The 19,213-nt window shown below is 47.5% G+C and overlaps 8 protein-coding genes and 1 non-coding gene across 9 annotated transcripts; 6 read left to right on the top strand and 3 right to left on the bottom strand.

Moving 5' to 3' along the window:
• Positions 1–79: 79 nt before the first annotated feature.
• Aspvir_003825 (Kelch repeat protein) lies at positions 80–1,136 on the bottom strand (the record flags this gene model as incomplete). Its single annotated transcript, XM_043267070.1, has 2 exons — positions 80–909; positions 962–1,136. The coding sequence occupies 2 exons, from the start codon at positions 1,134–1,136 to the stop codon at positions 80–82; spliced, it is 1,005 nt and encodes a 334-aa protein (XP_043123005.1).
• A 2,962-nt stretch (positions 1,137–4,098) lies between these two features.
• On the top strand, positions 4,099–4,947 carry Aspvir_003826 (class I SAM-dependent methyltransferase; the record flags this gene model as incomplete). The annotated part of the gene is made up of 1 exon (XM_043267071.1): positions 4,099–4,947. The coding sequence occupies one exon, from the start codon at positions 4,099–4,101 to the stop codon at positions 4,945–4,947; it is 849 nt and encodes a 282-aa protein (XP_043123006.1).
• A 397-nt stretch (positions 4,948–5,344) lies between these two features.
• On the top strand, positions 5,345–6,386 carry Aspvir_003827 (metallo-beta-lactamase family protein; the record flags this gene model as incomplete). Its single annotated transcript, XM_043267072.1, has 3 exons — positions 5,345–5,466; positions 5,536–6,154; positions 6,201–6,386. The coding sequence occupies 3 exons, from the start codon at positions 5,345–5,347 to the stop codon at positions 6,384–6,386; spliced, it is 927 nt and encodes a 308-aa protein (XP_043123007.1).
• A 2,815-nt stretch (positions 6,387–9,201) lies between these two features.
• Aspvir_003828 (cupin domain-containing protein) lies at positions 9,202–9,713 on the top strand (the record flags this gene model as incomplete). The annotated part of the gene is made up of 2 exons (XM_043267073.1): positions 9,202–9,495; positions 9,549–9,713. The coding sequence occupies 2 exons, from the start codon at positions 9,202–9,204 to the stop codon at positions 9,711–9,713; spliced, it is 459 nt and encodes a 152-aa protein (XP_043123008.1).
• A 1,202-nt stretch (positions 9,714–10,915) lies between these two features.
• Positions 10,916–10,986, top strand: Aspvir_003829. The gene has a single exon. It is a non-coding gene; the product is annotated as a tRNA-Gly (tRNA).
• Positions 10,987–11,217: 231 nt separating this feature from the next.
• Aspvir_003830 (uncharacterized protein) lies at positions 11,218–11,562 on the bottom strand (the record flags this gene model as incomplete). Its single annotated transcript, XM_043267074.1, has 1 exon — positions 11,218–11,562. One exon carries the CDS (start codon positions 11,560–11,562, stop codon positions 11,218–11,220), a length of 345 nt encoding a protein of 114 aa, XP_043123009.1.
• Positions 11,563–14,254: 2,692 nt separating this feature from the next.
• Aspvir_003831 (uncharacterized protein) lies at positions 14,255–15,861 on the bottom strand (the record flags this gene model as incomplete). Its single annotated transcript, XM_043267075.1, has 2 exons — positions 14,255–15,346; positions 15,400–15,861. The coding sequence occupies 2 exons, from the start codon at positions 15,859–15,861 to the stop codon at positions 14,255–14,257; spliced, it is 1,554 nt and encodes a 517-aa protein (XP_043123010.1).
• A 440-nt stretch (positions 15,862–16,301) lies between these two features.
• Aspvir_003832 (glycosyltransferase family 1 protein) lies at positions 16,302–17,269 on the top strand (the record flags this gene model as incomplete). The annotated part of the gene is made up of 2 exons (XM_043267076.1): positions 16,302–16,679; positions 16,748–17,269. 2 exons carry the CDS (start codon positions 16,302–16,304, stop codon positions 17,267–17,269), a joined length of 900 nt encoding a protein of 299 aa, XP_043123011.1.
• Positions 17,270–17,941: 672 nt separating this feature from the next.
• Positions 17,942–18,933, top strand: Aspvir_003833 (SDR family oxidoreductase; the record flags this gene model as incomplete). Its single annotated transcript, XM_043267077.1, has 4 exons — positions 17,942–17,983; positions 18,032–18,297; positions 18,356–18,672; positions 18,743–18,933. The coding sequence occupies 4 exons, from the start codon at positions 17,942–17,944 to the stop codon at positions 18,931–18,933; spliced, it is 816 nt and encodes a 271-aa protein (XP_043123012.1).
• Positions 18,934–19,213: the final 280 nt, after the last annotated feature.

Raw genomic sequence — 19,213 nt, forward strand, 5'->3', positions numbered from 1 at the left:
ATCGCAGTCCCTTTCCACCAACTTACAAATGTCACGACAGGATTTGATCCTTGTACACATACGGTATTCTGTAGACATGCTAGAACGAGAGAATCCAAACATCACCCAACCGCCCATTCGACTCATCCAACCCTCCCTGCACGACAATCGCATTCTCACCGAGCACATCAGCAGCAAACCACCCACGAGCACACGGCGTCTCAGCACCCTGCGCATCTACCCTCCTCCAAGACCGCTCCTCCACATCAAACACCCACACATCATCCAACATCTTCCCCGCCCCCTGATGGCCCAACGCGCTGGGGTCCCTCTCCCCAAACAGCGTCACCAGAGCCACCCGTCCCCCAATCCGCACAGGAAGCAGCGCGCTAACGCTCCGCGCCTCGGGCCCACTCACCCCATCCGCAACAAACCGGTAAGACGACCAGGCGTTCGCTTCTGGAGCGTACACGTCCACGCTGCCGCCTTGCTCCGTTTTGCCGTCGAATCCATTCATCCGGTACAGCGCGCCGCCAGCAAAAGCAATCGAGGTCCCCCCGCGCGCAGGGTCCGGCGCGGACGCCAGCGCCGTCCATTCCCGGGTTGAGAGACGGAAGGCCCAGAGGTCGGAGAGACGGCCGGTTTCGGGGCAGCCTGCGTGCAGGTAGAGCGTGTCTGTGCCGTCGCTGGTCATGCAATGGTAGCTGCGGGGTGGTGGGGGGTGGATTACTGATGTCGGGTGGATGAGCGTCCAGGCTGATGTCTGGGGGTTGAATTCCCAGACTGCGCCGGCTTCGTCGATGGGGGCCATGGCGGCGCCGCCGCGGCCGGAGAAGAGGTAGATCTTCTTGCCGAGGGTTGTGCAGGCGGATCCTACTCGCGCGGAGGGGACCTGCGATGTTGACGGTTTGGCGATAGTTGATGTTGAGCCTGTTGGCGCGGTTAGTTGTTGTTTATCCTAGTCTTACAGGTATTATCTTACTCGTGTCATTCAGGGCGATTGTATGGACGTCATTATCGCGGGGTTCGCGGGGTCGTAGCTCTCCTCCAAAAACGTGGGCCACGTTATCAACAACAGCGAGTATTTGGGACGACCGTTGGAGAATCCCTGCGTCGAGGACCTTGGTCCAGTTTCCGGTGACTTGGGTTGCTGCCATTTTGATTGCTTTGGAACTGTCTACGGAGTAGTAGCTACATGGGCCTGGAGCGTTTGAAGTTCTGCATATGGGCTCTATCTGATCGTGAGTGGGTACCTTGGGAGTTGGGAGTAGCCTCAGTGATAACCTTTTACCTCCAGCATCATGTGGTCATCATGGTGCTATACAATGGTTGGATACCAACTGGATTCTGCCATTGGTTTATGCCTGGAAAAGAGCATCTAATCTAGCAAGCCAGCAGTCTCTTGAAAGACATGCGACATGTGACTGTCCAATGCCATGGCTGATTTATATTTTGTTAGCATGAACCAGCCTACCTACAATCATTCGAATATTCAAAGCTGCATATCATGAAAAGACCTAGCATTGAGTCTCTGCTCTGTAGGAGGAGTGGTTAAGGTGACAGACCGTGAGTCATGCATGATCATCAGCTTCTATTAATATACTAATCTTTCGAATTGGTGGTGATATACACCGAGACTCTGCATCCTGGTCCTATAAATCACAAAGAGATCAAGACATGGACTTTCCTCCGTCTGTGGTCAATTGCATGTATAGATCAAAGCTACCTAAGCTACCTTGCCTTACAGGTTATTTGTCAGAACATTCACTTCGCAGTGCTCGTTACAGGAACACTAAGTATATGGCCAGGTTTCTGAACCCAGTCATCGCTCCTGCCGAGATGATAAAGACAGATTTGCAATGGCTGGGGAACGTCAGTCACTACAATAGGCAATCCGAGCCCTACCTTCCGTTCTGGCTCCAGATCGCAGTGATTCTCTCACCATTTCCTTGTTTTGCTTCTAGTTTCTCTTTCTTCCAACTTCTCTATCTTCATCGCAACTTCATCCATTCCCTTCCTCGAGCGCTGCAATTGCATTAAATAAGACTTGAATCACAATGGATACGCGACCCTCCTTTATCAATTATTTTATAGAGGGTAACACCTCGGCACTTCATTGATAGTGTCGCGGGCCTTGCGCCCTGTGAGCCCATACTTCCCGACTCTCCCATTTTCCATTGATAAACTGTGTTTGTGCGGACTAGGTGGCGGCCAGCATGGCCGGCCATGTGCTAGTAAGTAAGGTTGTGGAATCTCTGAGATCAATGCTCAATAAAGGTAATATAGGGCTGCAATACTTGTGCTGTGAGCAGCTGTGTCGGCGGCAAAGAGCGCTCGACGCTAAAGAATTTTCTCAACTTGATTGCTGCGGTCAAGGTAAGTCTATCAAAGACAAAGCAACATCTTGACATCCTGGGTGATCATCATCTGTATGAACATGGATACTAACAATGTGGTTTATACAGTTGAAGCCGGGTAAAACCACCAAGAAGACGACCACCAAGACGAGCACCACCACCAAGAAGAAGCGCCGTTCACCAAGTCAGAAGGAGAGGTCAAGAAAGTTCTTCGAAAAAAAAAAAAAAAAGAAATGAACGAACGCAAGACTGCTAAAGCAGCAAAGAAAGAATCCACCAATACCTGATTTCCTTTTTTAATTTGTTTGATAAGTAGTTCTTCATGTTTGTACCACGGGTCTACTGAGGCGGATGCTCGAGTAGCTGTACAGCTGCTAAGATGTGAGATAACTCCTGATGAAACACCTTTTGACGCACCAGAGCTTGTTGCAGAACAGCTCCTAAAGGTTACTAAATATCGGTCCTAGAAGATAGCTGAATATCAATTAGGCTGGTATCACCCTGGATAACCTAATAGCGTTGGCATTAGATTCGTGGCTGCTTGCAATAGTGACTTGGACAGTAGGCCAGAGGTCTGGGTGTTCTCCTAGTCATTCTTCATCCAGCCTGTAAGGACAAGTGTCTAAGAATGCCTGTTCTTTGCATGGAAGTATCTTCCTAGTCCATAGTCTTAGCTATGTTGAGTGGCCATTCAAGCTAGATATGACTACAACGGGGCTTGAGGTGGCTGTTCATTAATGGAAGTTATTTAGTAGCTTCATATCAGTGTGATTATGCAAGGTATTATTCAATATTCACTTAACATAATACAAATGCTCAACCTTGTAGTCTATGGCCAACTAGAGCCTGGAAAATCTGTAAGACTTTAAGACATAGTTAAGGAGGACATACCAGAAGTGTCACGAGTAGGACGCTTATACATATGATGGCCCGCCTTAACATATCTTTACTATGCAAGTTAAATGATTTAGCACTAATATTTAATGGGCTGCCTCTTTCCCCCCTCTCCCTCTTCTACTTGTATTGCTCACACTTGATCTCATGTAGATGGACACTTCAGTTACTAGCTCGTGTTCAAATGCATTGGGGCATTGCTCAAGACGCTCAATCATTTCCTGCCTCAAATATGAGGGATAAGCTGATGTGCTTGGCCCTGAGAAATATTAGTGGGCCTATAAAATAGGACTCCCCAGATGTCTGGGAAGATCAGCGGGTCCAGTGGCCCCAATGGCCCCAGTGTCCCCAGGTTGGGTTCTGGCAGGCAATCATGGCGATTAGAAAGTGAGAACACGGATTGAAGCAATGCTGCAATCAAAAGGAATTTGTCAGTGACTGCATTTAGTCAACATTGTCTTGCTCAGAGTATAACCGGCCGGAACCATGCCTGATAAGGCTTTGTTTGCTTCAGCAACAAAAGTAACTTGGTATGGATTCGATAGCACTTTGCGTACAGTTCTAGAGATAAGAGCACCTTGGTGGAATCTGCTCTCAGGGTCCTTCTGGCTAGGCTAGTTGATTGGTAATGCATGCTTCCCCGCAAGTAGCACTGATCTAAACCTGTCATGTCCAGATGTCAGATCTAGATGTCAGCGCACCTTGGTGGATGTCTTGCTGACTCCCCCGCAAGTAGAGATGGGTTTAAACCTGTCATGTTTCTCGATTGTGGTGTTACTGATAAATGGATAAACGCTTTCCTTTATCTGCGAGCTCTTCAAAATAAACAAAATCATCTCAGCAAGGACTGATACCAAATTGAGCAGCCATGTCTTCCTCTGACCCTCCCGCTGCCGGTATGGTTGCAGAACATTTTGACAAAGTCAGCACCTCATACGAACGTATCACCGGCGGTTGTACCCGCGAGGTTGCACAATTTCTGCTCACTCTCCAACCAACCGTGGACACCTCATCGGTTGTGCTCGACAATGCCTGCGGAACCGGGATCATTACCGAAGAGATTCTTGAACGCTTTCCCACAGCTTCCAAGCCAAAGATCTATGCCGCTGACCTCGCGCCCTCGATGGTTTCAAGCCTGGCCACCAAGGCGGCGAGTAAAGGCTGGGTGAATGGCAAAGACGGTCTCGTGGAGGCGTCCACCATGGATGCGGAGGAACTGACCTTCCCCGACAACTTGTTCACCCACTCCTACACGAACCTGGGTATTCTCTTCTTTAGAAACCCGGAGAAGGGGGCCTCGCATATTTACCGCACTCTGCAGCCTGGCGGGACAGCGTTTGTAACCACCTGGTCGAAGTTGGGGTACTTGTCGCCTGTGCGCAGGGCGCAGAAAGCTGTCCGGCCCGACAGCACTCCTTGGGAATTACCGATAAGCGAGGCATGGTTTACTGAAGAGAAGCTTCGCCAAGTCCTGGAATCCGGCGGCTTTGAACCCGGAAACATCCAAATTCAGTCCCGAACAGTCGCATATAGAGGGAACGACCTGGATAACTTGGTTGATATTATGGAAGCTGCATTCTCATCAGCGGTAACGGAAGGTTGGAGCGAAGAAGAGCGAGCAAAGTTGCCTGCTGCGCTCCGTGAAAGCTTGAGTGACATTGAGAAGGCAAACGCGAGCATTGAGATGGTGGCACATGTCGCGGTCGCAAGAAAGTAGGTCATGCCGAGGTATGCTGTGACTAGAGCTCTGGACTTTGGTTCTACGCAGAGCCATGCCTTGGTAAACTGTTGTTCATTTCAGCAATGTAAATTGGTCTGGATTCTTTTATTATGTAAGATGCCAGCAACTTCTTATTTACTAGTCAACTCAACTCAACTCGTATAGTAGTTGTAACACCTCGTATAGTAGTTAGATATCAAAGCCACCGACATAAGCAATTCGATCTGGACTGCGACTAATGACTCATTTAGAATTGGCTTTGGAATGATTATGGGATCACAGAAGTGGAAATAAGTAAATAAAGAGTCGGTCCCACCACCATAGAAAAGAAACGATCATCAAGGTTAAACATCATACAAGAATCTTTTCAGTCATTTTATTTCAACCTTGCATAATGGATCCCTCTGCTTTAGATCTCCTGATCTGCTCCACTTGCGGCGTCCAGTATGATGCCACGTCCGGATTGGAGTCCTGCAAGATCTGCGATGATCCACGACAATATGTTCCTCCATCAGGGTAATTCTCGCTCCCTTTCACCTTTGCTGGTTGGCAGAGAGAAAAGCTTTGTACTGATTAATGGAAAAGACAATCTTGGACAACACTGCGCTCTCTCCAAGCATCACCTGTAAAGTATCACAATGTCTTCACCACCGACCCCGAGAACCCCAACCTCATCAGCATTCAAACCGCCCCAAAATTTGCCATTGGTCAACGAGCATTTCTCTGCCTTGATGGATCTGGCTCCGGCAATGTTCTTTGGGATTGTATCACATACCTCGATGACGAAACAATCCGACATATTAATTTTTTAGGAGGAATTCTGGCCATTGTCATCTCGCACCCGCACTACTTTTCCACCAGCATCCAGTGGGCGAATGCTTTCAATTGTGATTTATACATCTCTGCGGAGGATGAAGAATGGGTCGCCAACAGAGGCGATGGACGCAGGTTGAAGTTGTGGAAGGGAAAGCGACTCTCTGTTCCGAGTCATGCACAGGATTCAGCTCAACCGGGGGATGGGACTTCTGATTTCGTCGCCATCAAGACAGGAGGCCATTTCCCGGGCAGTTCAGTTCTGTGGTGGAAATCGGCGAGGAAACTGCTGATTGCGGATACCATTATGATCGTTCCCAGTGGGCTTTACCGCGTGGACCGTCCCCCTGGTACTGTCTCATATGCGTTCATGTGGTCGTATCCCAACTATGTAAGTGTTCATTGTCCCGACACTGTCAATAGACTAACCAGAGTAGATCCCGCTTCCCCCAGATGATGTCCATGGTATTTGGAAAGCAATCAAGGATATTGATTTCGAGGACACACATGGTGCCTTTACCGCGCAGGACTCTAGGGGCAACAGTAAATCAAGGATCTTGGAGAGCGCAAAGATTATCATCRGGGCCTCAGGGTACCCAGAACATCCTATATTTTCAGAGTGAAAGATGCCACCTTGCGACTCAGCTTCTGGAGGCAAAGTTGTACATAGCCTAGGTTGTTTAAACGCAATGCAAGAGAACTACTAAATGATCTATATATGGCTGTTTGCATGAGTGCCACAGTGCAGTTACTGCAGTACCAGAATCCACATGTCTTTGCCCTAGTGGTGAAGGATATCTAGCACAGTGATTGACCCTGGTGTAAACAAGGCCCAATGTTGACTTGGGATAGCATCCCTGAAACTTGAGCTCCGAATGGATTTACCAGGCCACTACCTGTGTGTAAAAGCTTGCTTGGCCTATGAATAGGGATCTACCATCTGTTTTTATCCCAGAGAAACTAGGCTTATTCTTTCCGTTCGAAAATGATGGACTCTGTCAGTTGCTAGCAGTATTAAGGACGCGCAGCATGTGCTATCTCCATGCCAAATTACACATTAATTATAGGGCAAGAGTAGCATTGGATACATGCACTTTGACCCGTTTACCTATCAGATTTTTATACACATAACAGGAGCATAATAGACCACTGCGTTGCCACTATAATTTATAAATACTGTGCTATTCTTCCCATATCATGACCAGGGACCTGTGTACTGCTGCCTAGCGAGCCATAGAATGGAAAGCTCTGTTGTGGAAAGCAACCGCTCCTTCCTAAGCCGGTATGGCAATGCATCATGAGATTGACCACAGACCACAACAGTTTGAAAATTCAACTGAGTACATCCGTACAGATTACAACAGTTTGAGGATTTGATCCAGATTTGATCCAGTCTGGTAAGTTGCACTCTGTTCATGCTATACAGCTCTATACTCCCATTTCGTCACGTGTTACACGAAAGCCCCAAAAGCGATACTGATAATGTCATGTCTTCCAGAAGGACTTGCAACGCCTCCTCGACCACCAACAGCTACCTCCATATCTGGCTCGTTCCATCGCACGCTAAGAAGAAGATGAAGAGATGTTGGTCATGCGGACAAGCCAAGACGCAAGTAGTCCATGTACTCGCAGAGTGTGATGAATCAGTATGGTTTCCATATAGTGACGATAGTGCGTTACCACTAACGGCAAGACTAGATCAACTTTTTGGAAGAACGAGGCCTGATCGACTTCGACCCGCTCGCCACAACGAATGCTGTCAGCTGTCGACCTCTGCAGTAATTGCCATCGTTGTACGACGATGCATTGGACCCGATGTTTTTCTTCGTGCCCAGTGACCTGGACTTTTTTATCCGCTTTGAATTGAGGGGCCGAAAAAGATGCCCTAAGTCTTCAAAACAAAAGCCTGGCACCCCAAAAACGCGAAGAAGAGATCAATCGCGATTTGAGTGGGACCTCGGTCCTGACGCAACCTCTGAAGATGCCATTCGGAAGTTTGAACCGGTGCTTTTAGGCCCGGATAGAGACTTGGATGAAGGGTGTTAAAATATATAATGCCACTATGACTATGGATATGAGACCCTAGACTGATGAGGACCATGTCCGGACACCCTTTTGGCCTAGTGGTATTATAATTCAATAAAGGGTAATATCATCATCCTGTTTATGTCTGATTGTGATGTCCTGATTCGCAGGTACAAGTTACCACTCATCCCTCCTGAAGCATCTTGCAAATTAGAAAATAGTTGGTTGTGCTGCTTATTCCAAACAACAGAAGTCATGTGACATGTCACATGCATAGACAGATGACTCAGCACAATCAGCGCGGAGGCTACATGCAGATTGCAGCCTTAGTCTTAGGCTGCTCACAGCTGGAGGAATAATTCTCTATCCCTAACTCATCTTCATCTGATGCAAGAAACAGCAACCTTTCTAACAGCACTTAAATTCATAAGATGTGTCTCCTTTGTTTGCCAAATGAATTACTGCTATTACTAGCGACGTCCCTAGAGGCAGAAAAAGATATCAACTCATTATGTCAAACCAACAGCCAACTCCACACTCTCTTAAACCCATGCCTCTATCAACATAATTCTATAAATTCCGGCAGTTCCGCACTACAATGGGCTGCCAAACATGGAAACCAGGCTACAGCTTGGATATCTATTCAAGAAGGAGCCAAAATAAATGTGAGGGATAGCTTTGGCCGCACACCATTATCCTGGGCTGCGCAGAATGGGCATGAGGCAGTGATGGAGTTGTTACTTGAAACTGGGCAGGTAGACATGAACTCAGAGGACTCTGATGGGTTAGACACCTTATTCCTGTGGCTACAAGTGGGCGTGAGACGGTGGTGAAGCTGTTACTTGAGACTGGGCAGGTGAATGCGGGCGAACATGATGGCTGATTTCCAACTCTGGATTTTATAGTAAGATGGCTGAGGAACAGGTCCGCAGCACTTCTCTCTTGGAATAATAAGTAATATCATAGAATATTTTTCACTTGGACAACTAGATGGCTAAGCATAATAGAGTAGGAATGGAGGAAGAGTAATTAATTATATCTAAACATGCATATCAAGGAAAATAAACATTAAATCTCTGATAAAAGCTGGTTAATGTCTACCACCTGCCGCAACTCTGACATTGTCTCATCCCAAACCTGGCCCTGTGTGATTCTACCAGCGTCACTGTCGCCATATCCCACAAATGGAGCTGACTTGCAGGCACTCAAATACAGACCATTGCAGGGGTCATTGACCAACACTAATGAATGAACCAGGGTACAGCTTACCATAGAGACTGAGCGACCTATCACTCTTTTCATGCATGTCAGCTTATAGTAGGGCATTAGTAATGAGTGCGTGAGGGAGAAAATGGTAAATCTTTTTAAGCTTCCACCCCCTTTGTAGTCTTCACTCATCTCCTTCTAAAGAGCATGGCGACAAATTATTCTGCACAAGAGGTCATTGAGACCTTGAATCTCTCCCCACATCCAGAAAAGGGCTACTACGTCGAGACCTTCCGCGACCGCTATTCATTAAACGATCGCTCGCATAGCACCTGCATTTATTACCTTCTCGAGGGAAAAAGTGGCCTATCACGATGGCACCGTGTTGTCGATGGCGCCGAGGTATGGCATTACTACGCTGGCGCCCCTCTGCAACTATCACTATCCTGGAATGATGGGAAACCTAAACGGGATATAATTCTGGGGATTGATTTGAAAAAAGTGAGTTATTTCTCACGGCCACTTGATAAACATGCTTAAATCTATTGATATAGGGCCAACGGCCACAAGCTATCGTTGAGCGTGGAGAGTGGCAGCATGCGAAATGTCTAGGTGACTGGACACTCGTGGGGTGTACGGTGGCACCGGCCTTCTTGTTCGAGTCGTTTGAGATGGCTGAAGAGGGATGGGAGCCCCACTCAGCCACAAATGTGAAGTAGTTATGGAGGAGTGGGTAATCGAGCATCCAGTTCAGCATCAAGGAGACCCTGAATAGAGTGCTTAGGCGTGGCAGTTCCACTGACTAGTTCAGGTTCAAGGAGCAGAGCCACTGGTTTAGCTTCGAGGAGTCCCTGAAAGGGTGCTTAGCCATGGGAGCAGAGGCCTCAGTGTTGGAGCCTATCACCAGACCAGCTTTGCCGTCAAGGGAGGTAGTGGACGGGGCCATGGAAGGGTAGACCAGGAACTGGCGATAAAGAAAGCCTAGATACATGTTATAGAATGGCATTTTAAGGGTGGGAATGGACGATGGTGAAGCAAGACAATAAGAGAGATATATCAATTCAAATAGATACTTACGTTTCCCTCATGACCTTCTGTGAGCTGTTCATGTGGTGGAACATGTCAGCCAGAAGAGAGAGCTCCTCTGCAGACCCTTGCCTATTATTCTAGGCAGTGGTCCTGATAGGATATAGAAACAATGCTGCCGTTCCAGGCTATTATTGATCATTGGCAAATTGCATTTATGCATGATGTCCGCGTTGAAACTGGAGGTGCGGTCCCAAGAGGCTACAACTAATGAATACAGTCAGACGGTCAGACGGTCAGACTGTCAGACAGTATAGACGGACTTAGGGTGGATGCTGTTCTAACCATGCGCCATGTTCCACCATCTATGGCAGTAAGCCTTGTCAGCCCAATGAATGAGTTATGACTGCATAACTACTGCAAGACAGCGCAGCCTTCAACACACGAGATGAATGGGTATTTTTTTTTTTTTTCAAAAACAAAAGGAAAAAGAAAAAGCAAAGTGCTGTACTGAGAATATGAATACTTCTCAATGCAATGAATAATTCTAACCTATTAAATGTTCAATAGCAATCATCTCAATAACGAGGATGGTATTGAGGAGATAGGTAGGGAACTACATATATACCCTGAGAAGCGAGCGCTGTTTTCCACACCCTATAGTCATATATGCTGGATTAAGTAAAACAAGACCTTATATAGCTAAGAAATGGACATCCCTCATATTTAGCGAAGCTTAACGCTCACTCAATGACCATTGAAGAAGACGACTAACCGGATAGTCGTCACCTTCCCATAGAAGCCCTCAGTGAGCACTTCAAGTATCAACCTTATTATGAGAAACCAACCATTTATGATAGATAGAGCTCAAAAGGGAAAGGTCTGATAATAACTAGCATCATTGGTCTAGTGGTAGAATTCGTCGTTGCCATTGATGAGGCCCGTGTTCAACTCACAGATGATGCACTCTTCACTTTTTTTTGCTTTGTTCAGACCCTCATTTTTAGCCCTTAAGGACCCTAACTTTCTGGTATAATAGCCGTTGCTTCCAGCTTCTCATCTCTGCACCCTCTCTTGATCATCACGCTCATCCTCTCATCTTGATATTCGACGTACCAGCGACAACAAAGATCAGACAGCGACGACACAATGAACCTATGACCAGTGTTACAGACGAAGCAATGCAACCACGCATACTCAAGAATACCCAGAAGCCCCCCCACTCCCATCCCCAACCACATCATTCTCATCGTACCCCATCTCCTCCTTCCAAGTCCTCACAGCATCCAATTCCCCCTCCGGAATTACCACATCCCTATTCAAACGCCGCTGCATACCCTGTATCACACCCCCAACCTCCTCCCTCGCCTTGTCCGTCTCGCAGACGACAGTCACAGCGTACAAGCTCGCATTGAGGCTGATAATGCTATAAACCCCGTCTCTCACATGTTCCGCAAGCGTAATGAAGACTTCGTTAATCGACGCGTTGAATGTAGCCCCGAGACCCCTGAATGAAGAGCTGTCGTGGACGTTGAACCACATCACATGTAGGGGTATTCCGCTGAATCTCGCCGGTGTTTGGGTCCTGGAATCTGCCGTCCACAATGGGGACTTTGTGTTCCGGATGCCATTGCGTGAGGTGTCTCATATTGAGAGAATGACTATTAAGGTAGAGTCTTTTTGGTGAAGATGGTGAAGACCTGGCGGCTAGAGACGGGATGTTCCAACTCATGAATCTGTTGGGATTACATTTATAGAAGAAGATGCGTCAGAGACTACCCACCTTGCTCTCTTTAGTCTTCTGGCAAGTTATATAAACGCAAGCACCTATACTATTAACTAAAGTATGTAGGCAAGCAGGTCTGTGTTATATAACTCTACTTTTATGCTAGTCGCAGTTAATGCAGGGATCAAACCAAGCTTTAGGGGGTGCTCTAAGAAGCCATTGGAGTGCTGCCTAAATATCTTAGCGTGATAATGTTGCCGCAGTCAACTTGCATTTACCTATGTAACCTCATGTACATGAAGTTGCATCTAAAGAAGCATGCCTACAATATATTAGAAGGTAGTATACTATCAGCTAAAGCGCTAGTCTCATCTATTCCCTGCTCTCTTAACTATCACGACCTGTCCCAGGCCTCTACAATGCAGGAATGAGTTGGAGGCAATGTTGCATGTGAAATGTGCTCTACCACGCTAAATCACAGAAGAATAACTCGACAAAGATGAGTTATGGCTTTCTGGAGCTGACCTACCCGAGAATGCTGTGTGAATGGCCTGGTATAGAAGCTATAAAGGGGCATACCCAAACCTGAGATGAGAGACCTGGTACATCAGTTACTTAACAGCGTCCAGCACTGACAGATCCTTGCTCTTCCATTACCCATTAGAATACTAGGCAACATGAAGCTCCAGGTTCGTCTAGCTTTCTTTGATCACTTCTCTCCATCCTTTTTTTCTTCTAACTGGCGATAGTACACTCTCATGGTCATGGACATGTGTGTTCACAGCCGTGGGCTTAGCCCCTGCCCATTACCTCGAATCCCGAAACCGAAGTACTTACTCGAGAAACTCCAGAAAAGAGCAATAATCTATCAATCTCAATTGCTCAACTCGCGCACACACTTACTTTTGTGAACATCATGGAGCATATTGTTTAGGGTACCACGTTCATGGAAGTGCCTTTTGCGGAAACGATTGCACTTGTTATCCTGAAGCCACGTGCACTCGACCTTACTGCGAGCTTGATGACACTTTGAATGATCCTAAAGAACACTCCCCTATTGCTGGGTCTAGCGGCAGCATCGATACGGCTGCAGCTCTTCCTACTACAGCCCCAAGTCTGGAAGGGTAGGCTTGCCGTACCGGGGGGTTCATCTCAGGTAACCAGGTTTATATTGTTTGCTTCCCAGATATAAAGGCATATGTAACCCCATAATTTCTTTTGGTCCTGCAGAGCCGAGAGAAATAGACTATTTCCCCGAAATCCCGTCTACTATTTCGTTGAGACCCTGTTACTCATCTCATCTTAGCCATCCTGTCAGCCAGGCAGTAAGCAGTGAGAGACGGCGCCAAGCCCTAAGCCCTAGAAGCATAAGAGATCTTATATCAACCACCGGTTACCTCGTAGGCTCTAATCCAAACTGATCGATACAACGCTCTAGTCATAGTTAATTAGTGCCTAAGGTCATGGCTTCTAATAAGTTCCTCCACCAGGCTGCAGTTTAATACCACCAACACCTTGATCAATGGAACTTACGGAATGAAAACTTTACCCAAGATATAGCTCTTTCAAAAAGCAACATTAAGATAAGGATAGAGGCAGACTAAGAGGTAAGGCACATCATCAGCGCCTACAGAGTCGGTTTGGTTGGCTTCCTAATGTTCTTCTTGCCACCTTTGCAGCTACTAGTCCCAACATGATCAGCGACCAATAATAAAAAGTCTATGGCTGTCTGCATCGTTGCCACATAGTTTTCCCAGTGCCAGTGTCACAGATCTGACCAAATGGCGATTGTAGATGTAACTTATCTCCTCCTGTGCTTGTGCATAAGTACTCGGAGCGCATGGAACTTTCATAATTCCAGGCCAAACAAGACACGCAGCAGTTAGATTAACCTAGTATACCCCAAACCTTCAGTGTCCTGCAAATTGACTGCGCCTCTTGAGTAAGCTGTACGGTCAATAGAGTACGTCGCAACGCAACAAACACTTAGCTTTCCATAGACGGCAAGGCTTGAGAATTCACATTTGTCCTCCATATTTCCTTCCTGCGTTGGGTATATTCTCGCATTACACGTGAGTGCTTTACCTGCTGCCAATAGAGCAATGAATAACATTCTCACCAGCTCACCGGCAGTATATCTCCTGAGACCGTCTGACAAGAAATTTTGCCCCAAGCTTTTTCAAGGTAGTCATGAAGCCAAATCAATGCAGTGGACTTTTATGTTCAACTAGCCACTGACAATTTTTGCTGGTAATGTCTCAGGATGCAAAATGGCGGACCGACGCTCAGATTCAAGTTATGATGGTAAAATTGAAGAAGCAAATGTGGCTATGAAGATGGACGCCAAGACGCTCAATCAGCTCTCTTCTTCAGGCAAAGCTGCTCAGCAGAACAGAGGGAAAAAATCCATTCTGAATCTTCAGGCTGCAGTAGAGGACTTCAAAAGGAAGGAACAAAGTGGTGGTGAGGGAAGCAAGCGTGAAGGTTAAGGACAGTGAGTGAAGAGAATCAGGTTTTGGGATCTCCGAATTCAAATGCTTCGCGCAAAGAGATGTCGTATTGCTCCTTGTCCTTCACTTTGTTTTCAATGAACTCAAAGGTATTGAATGTCCAATAGGGCATAGTAATCTTCCAAAATGCTGGATCGTCATGGGCCTTAGAAAACCTTTGTTGAATGAAGTCATAAAAGATCTTAAATAACGCAGTAGGGCTGCTTAGCGCGAGAGAACACCAAAATGTTCCTCTCTCCCATCCATCTTGCAAAATAGGATAGAGATGGACTGGTAGCTCGATTTTCATCTCTTCCTCTGCAAAGGCCCTCATGAACTCTTTGTGAAGAATTTCATAATCATCAATGCTGATCAAATCGACAGCCTGATTTGTTAGCCAATGCGGAGGATGAATCATCTCCACTGGATGGGAGCATGCCCACTCGAGATCGATAAGACATTTAATGTTCCAATCATCGTCAACAAAGATGTTGGTCTGGTTAAGGTCCGTGAGATTAAGAAAGAACGGGCCTCGAAGGAAATCACGGCGGAAAAAACAAGACCAGACGCTTCTCATTACCATCAAAGCGGATGTCTGATAAAAGCCATCTTCAACGTCATTGACTGCGTTAGGCTGATGGCGAAGCCGACTTTCATGGAATGCGAGGATGTCATTGACATAAGAGTCAACAGTGGCATAAGTGGTATTCTGTGGCATGTCAACTGGGATGTGCTCATTTTCCAGTTGATGGATTTCCAGGGTCAGAGGCCGGTTATTCAAACTCAAGTACCCCTTTTCATCTAGAGTGAAGGAACCGATCTTTGGTAATGGAATACGTGCTAGGGTCAACATAATGCGGGAGAGACCATGGAAAAGGTTCGTGCGTAATTTGATATCGTGGCGCCCTTCTTCCCATGTTTCAGAAAGCATTTTCCCTCTAGACGGATCAATGTATTCAATCAAAAGGTAGGGTGTTCCTAATACAATTTGATCTTTGGTCTGATGCTGAACATAGGGGGATGGAGATGGATAGTTCAACCAATTTAACAAACGACGGCGTAGACGCTGGATCACGCGGGTTATGAAAGGCAGATTATCAAGAACAGTAAACTAGGACTGTGAGCAATCGGTCTTATTGGAAGACACATAAAGGGAGGTCGTACAGTTTGGCCAGTGGATAGTCCAAACCCATAAAGGCGTGGAATAGGGACAGTTGGGCAATTCTCTTGAAGCCACGCATAGGTCCCAACTTCACAACGGACCTTCTCATCCGCGTTACCAGGGCAGCAATCCTCTCCAATCCGGTAAGGCAAGGGGAATCGTATCATGACTTGTCTCCCAGGATCTACATCAACCCGGATGCAAACATTGAAGCTGCCATGTATCCAGTCCTCAACATCAACAATACGACATGTGTCCGCGGAACTGAGGCCAAGATGATGGGCGACGATTGTCCTGATCTGCTTTTGATTTCGGTAGAGATGGGTGAAATATTGAATCTTCCGATCCCTGTATCCCAACTGATGGAGGATATTGGCGTCTTGTTCCTTTGCGGCGGCGTATGTGATCTCCCCGCGAAGCAAGCGACGTTTCAGCATAGCACACGGATCAAAATCTTGAGACATCCTTCGACACCGACGCCTTGTTGAAGAATGAGAGAGATATATATAGTGACTATAAATCAGTGTTTCTCCTGAATCCATGGCCATGCGAGAAGAAGGAAGGCGGTGACAGAATGTCAGCTCGGGTAAACAATTTTCCTGTTCAGGCGTGGTTGATTTGGTCTGAATCTGGGTTGATTTAATGGTTTCCAACATCCTACTCTGTACTTCATCCTCGCACCTTGTGACCTTAAATGGTAGCTATCGATAATAGCAACGCACGGGGTGTGCGGACCGAGTATTCAACTTCTCTAGATATTCCCCTGAGCTTCGAAGTCGAAAATGGATGGACTGACTAGAGCAGAGGACCATGGGGTAAGTCCAGACGCTGATGACACATGAACTACTTTTCGACTAGTGTCTCAAGCTCAAGCGAAAGAAGCGGGGTCAATGGTTAGAAGGGGATGCGCAAACGCGCGGGTCTAAACTATCTTCTTCCCACCCCAGCGAAACCGGATTATCTGGTTTTGGTCAACTCGTTCTTCGGTCTGGAAGTCCCAAAGGATCTCCCGCCGCTGGTTGCCGCCGTCGGGCCCATCCTGTCAGATGAATATCCCCCGCTGGATGACATCCACCAGCGCTTCCTGGACTGGCACGCGAAAACCATCTACGTCGCGCTGGGGACGCATATCATCCTGCTGCATGCGGATGCTCGGAAAATCATCAAAGGACTCATCCGGGCGATGGAAGCAGGGCTCATCGACGGCGTGATCTGGTCCGTAGGTAAGAGCGGACGGCAGCTCTTTGACACAGCAGATCAGTTCACCATTGCGGGCCAAACCGTCTGCTTCGGCGACCTCCTGGATGGAAAGCATACTGATTGGCTATTCCCCTTTATTTGCACCCCCAGCGGTCGATCCTGGATCACGCCTATGCCCGAATCTACTTCACGCATGGCGGCGGATTCAGTGCCAGCGAGGGCCTCTACCACGGCAAACCCATGCTCGTCATGCCCTTCTTCTTCGACCAGATCAGCAACGCGGCCAAACTAGCCGCCGGCGGGACATCCGAGGTCCTGCACAAGTTCCGCTTCACGGCGGAGGAAGTCTACACGAAGATGAAGCTAATCCTGGAGGATCGCGACGGGAGCTACGGGAGCAATGTCCTACACCTCCAGCGCATCGCTCAAGGGGCGTCCAGGCGGAAGCAGCTGGGCGGACCCCATCGAGGAGATTTTGTACGATACGGAGCTGAGGGTCGTGGATGGGAAGGAGACGCGGCCGATGCATCTCCAGATGGCGGATATGCGGATGCCTGTTTACAAGGCGAGGAACTGGGACCTGATGGCAGTTTCAAGCTTGGTGCTGGGCTTCCTGGGGGGAGGGACATATTATGCGACGCGATTGGCGTGGGTGCATCGACAGGCTATTAGGAATTTTGTTGATTCCCTGATTCATGGGTCGGTGGTTGGGGGCTAGGAGACATCCCTGTTGTATATGCTAGTTTGATATACCCGCTTCATACTCGTCTTTGGATATTTCTGTTTCAAGCCTTGCGCCGATGTAGACGCTAGATGCCACTAGCCAAGCCACTGCTTACTGACAGGAAGGCCAAGATGGCCAACCCATTTCGAAGCTTGATGTTGGCTGCTGCTTTGGCCTCGGCGCAATATAATTGACCAATGTTGTCGACTTGGAGATCCGTCCTTTGCTAACCATCATATGGTGTTAGTCAGCTCTTCCTGTCAAGAGAGTTGTCTCATGACCACTCACAACGCACGCAAAGCCCCACGGATGCATGCATGCACTAGCCTGCACGGCAAGGTAAAACACCGAGCTTAAACAAAGACCTTCCATGGGGCACTTCTATGTAGGCCCACGGATCATGTTCCATCCCATTCTATCATCTATTATTAATCAAGCAGTATTATTAAGCACCTAATGTATGATATGGTTATTGTTTATGGACCTCCTTTCTATCAAACCAATTGAACTATATAAAGGCATGCTACGCTTCGCCTCGCAAAGAGTCTAGACTAGGTAGCTCCTTATTGCATCCTACACACACACAATCTATCCAAGTTAGAATCACTTATCCACTCAACATGTCTGTTTATGTTGTCACCGGGGTGTCCAGAGGAATTGGGGTGAGTCTTCTACACTGCGATGCACCGTCATTATCTAATCCAGCCTAGTTCGAGTTCCTCAGGCAGCTCTCGGAAGACCAGAAGAACCTCGTCATCGGTCTGGTCCGCGACAAAGCTGCAACTGAGAAGAAGGTAGCAGAGCTGGGCGACCATCCTAATGTCCATATCCTCCATGCAGACCTCACCAAGTACGCCAGCCTAAAGCAAGCCGCTGCCGACACAGCTGAGATTGTTGGTGAGCGTGGTGTCGACTACCTGGTGGCCAACGGGGCTTTAGTGCCCACCTTGGATGCCTATGGACCCATCGGCGCATTGTAGGTCTACTTCCCTCTGGCTATGGTTCAGGCTACTTAATGCTAATGTGTTCAATAGGAGTGACAAGGTTGAGGAGCTTGAGGCTGTTTCATCGCAGCTACTACAGACTAATGTTACTGGCAACATCCACCTCTTCCACCTCTTCCTCCCTCTTGTCCTGAAGGGCAAGGTCAAGAAGGTCATTACCATTTCTACTGGTATGGCTGACCTTGAGTTAACCAATGAATATGAGGTTGAGACTGGTGCTTTATACGCTGCCTCTAAGGCAGCTATGAATATCATTGTGGCCAAGTTTAACGCGCAGTATAAAAAAGATGGCGTGCTCTTCATGAGTATTAGCCCAGGCTTGGTGGAGGTAGGCCGCTACGCAGATGGTATGTATCCCTTCCTGCCTTTATTGGAAGATTGCAAACATAGAGTTATTTTATTAACATAAACTCACAGCCACTCCGCAAGAGATCGAGAGCTTAACAAGTCTCATGGGCAAGCTTGTAGCCTACGCGCCTCACTTCAAGGGCGCAATCACTCCGGAAGAATCCGTCCGACAGGTCAGGTCGGTTTGGGAGAAGGCCAGCGTCGAGGGTGGATGGGGTGGTGCGTTTGTCTCGCATCTTGGAAACAAGCAGTGGGTATAGACTAGGGTCAGATCCCTGGGAACTGTACAGGAATCATCATCTCCTGCTAGCTTCAGACCAACTTTGACGCAGTTTGCTTCCACTTCTTTATGGGTGTGCGGAGTTTCTATGACGGTCCCCGGTATCTTGTGTTTATGCGAGGAAATCAACATGCTTTGGTGGGTGACGGCCGTCATCTCTGGAGTAGTATCCGTCCAAGGTGCAGCTGGACAAGATACCTTACCAGTATATAACAGTGATTCTGCACATGCAGAAGGCTAGAATGCGTCTCGCTCAGCGG

Source organism: Aspergillus viridinutans (assembly GCF_018404265.1).
Source record: "Aspergillus viridinutans IFM 47045 DNA, scaffold_2, whole genome shotgun sequence".
NCBI lineage: Eukaryota > Fungi > Ascomycota > Eurotiomycetes > Eurotiales > Aspergillaceae > Aspergillus > Aspergillus viridinutans.